Below are 2,500 nucleotides of genomic sequence, written 5' to 3'. Positions count from 1 at the left end.
GGGGAATTGCTCTGCCAAGGACAAGAAGGCTCTGCAGAGAGTAGTGCGTTCGGCCGAACGCACTATGGGAACTTCACTCGCCCCCCTGCAGGAACTATACAACAGGAGGTGCAACTCCAGAGCAAATAAAATCATGGGAGACCCCTTCCACCCCTGCAACGGACTGTTCCAGCTGCTACGGTCAGGCAAACGCTTCCGTTGCCATGCGGTGAGAACGGAGAGGTTGAGAAGGAGTTTCTTCCCAGAGGCAATTCGGACTGTAAACGCCTATCTCACCAGGGACTAACTCTACTGAACGTTTTTCCTTCTATTATTTATTATGTAAAAGAATATGTGTGTTATGATTGTGTTTATAATTTGTTTGGTTGTTTTGTTTGTCTTTTGCACAAAAGTCCGCGAGCATTGCCACTTTCATTTCACTGCACATCTCATATGTGTATGTGACAAATAAACTTGACTTGACTTGACTTCTCACCATCCACACCCCTCACCTATCCCTCCCCTTCGCCCTACCCCTCCACTCTCACCTACTTCTCACCTGCACCTCCAACTCACATCAACCCTTCCCTCCCCCCTCCCATGGCCTCCTCCTCAACCTATTTTCTATGCCCTCACCCCTCTCACTTCCTCCCCCTCCCCTTTCCTCTCACCTCCCCTCCTACCGCTCGCACCCCTCTTATAACCATATAACCATATAACAATTACAGCACGGAAACAGGCCATCTCGACCCTTCTAGTCCGTGCCGAACACATATTCTCCCCTAGTCCCATATACCTGCGCTCAGACCATAACCCTCCATTCCCTTCCCGTCCATATAACTATCCAATTTATTTTTAAATGATAAAAACGAACCTGCCTCCACCACCTTCACTGGAAGCTCATTCCACACAGCTACCACTCTCTGAGTAAAGAAGTTCCCCCTCATGTTACCCCTAAACTTCAGTCCCTTAATTCTCAAGTCATGTCCCCTTGTTTGAATCTTCCCTACTCTCAGTGGGAAAAGCTTTTCCACGTCGACTCTGTCTATCCCTCTCATCATTTTAAAGACCTCTAGTGTCCCCCCTTAACCTTCTGCGCTCCAGAGAATAAAGCCCTAACTTGTTCAACCTTTCACTGTAACTTAGTTGCTGAAACCCAGGCAACATTCTAGTAAATCTCCTCTGTACTCTCTCTATTTTGTTGACATCCTATAATTAGGTTACCAAAATTGTACACCATACTCCAGAATTGGTCTCACCAATGCCTTGTACAATTTTAACATTATATCCCAACTTCTATACTCAATGCTCTGATTTATAAAGGCCAGCACACCAAAAGCTTTCTTTACCACCCTATCTACATGAGATTCCACCTTCAAGGAACTATGCACGGTTATACCCAGATTCCCAGAACATCAGGAACAATCTTCCTGCATCTAGCCTGTCCAACCCCTTAAGAATTTTGTAAGTTTCTATAAGATACCCCCTCAATCTCTTAAATCCTAGCGAGTACAAGCCGAGTCTATCCAGTCTTTCATTCTACGAAAGTCGTGACATCCCAGGAAACTGGTGAACCTTCTCTGTACTCCCTCTATGCCAATAATGTCTTTCCTCAGATTTGGAGACCAAAACTGTACGCAATACTCGAGGTGTGGTCTCACCAAGACCCTGTACAACTGCAGTTGAACCTCCCTGCTCCTATACTCAAATCCTTTTGTTATGAATGCTAACATACCATTCGCTTTCTTCACTGCCCAAAAGCTTTCTTTACCACCCTATCTATATGAGATTTCACTTTCAGGGAACTGTGCACGGTTATTCCCAGATCCCTCTGTTCACCTCCATTCTTCAATTCCCTACCATTTACCATGTACGTCCTCTCCCTCCCCGCCCCCACTCACCCAGGAAGACCTCGAGGGGCTCGGACAGCCCCGGGTGCTCCACACGGCAGGAGAGCGGGGCCGTGTCTCCGGGCTCCACGTGGGCCCAGCGGCGCTGCTGGAAGGTGCCGTCGTGGTTGGGCAGCGTCCCGTGGGAGCGGCTCTCATCCAGGACCAGGCCGTCCCGCACCAGGTTCACCTCGATGGAGCGCGGGTAGAAGCCCGTGGTGAAACACCACACGCGGCTCCCATCCCCCGACAGGAAGATGCTCACCTCCGGCTGGACTGTGGGGAGAGGCTCAGTGAGGGGGGGACAGTGAGGGGGGACAGTGAGGGGGGACAGTGAGGGAGGGACAGTGAGGGGGGGGGGACAGTGAGGGGGGGACAGTGAGGGGGGGACAGTGAGGGGGGGGACAGTGAGGGGGGGGACAGTGAGGGGGGACAGTGAGGGGGGGGGACAGTGAGGGGGGGGACAGTGAGGGGGGACAGTGAGGGGGGGGGGGTGAGGGAGGGTGAGGGGGGGACAGTGAGGGGGGGGACAGTGAGGGGGGACAGTGTGGGGGGGAAAGTGAGGGGCAGCAGTGAGGGGGGGACAGTGAGGGGGGGGCAGTGAGGGGGGGGGACAGTGAGGGGGGGGGGAG

General features: G+C 52.2%; 1 protein-coding gene across 1 annotated transcript in view; it reads right to left on the bottom strand.

The window, feature by feature from the left end:
* The window catches only part of LOC129694076 (class I histocompatibility antigen, F10 alpha chain-like), an 18,693-nt gene that overhangs the window by 8,072 nt on the left and 8,121 nt on the right, over nucleotides 1–2,500 (bottom strand). The window contains 1 exon segment of the mRNA XM_055630804.1: nucleotides 1,854–2,144. Within this exon segment, the coding sequence (XP_055486779.1) occupies nucleotides 1,854–2,144 (291 nt within the window).

Source organism: Leucoraja erinacea, unplaced genomic scaffold (genome assembly GCF_028641065.1).
Source record: "Leucoraja erinacea ecotype New England unplaced genomic scaffold, Leri_hhj_1 Leri_534S, whole genome shotgun sequence".
Lineage (NCBI taxonomy): Eukaryota > Metazoa > Chordata > Chondrichthyes > Rajiformes > Rajidae > Leucoraja > Leucoraja erinaceus.
The sequence above is the reverse complement of the archived record's forward strand: the minus strand, read 5'-3'. Positions and strand labels throughout refer to the sequence as shown.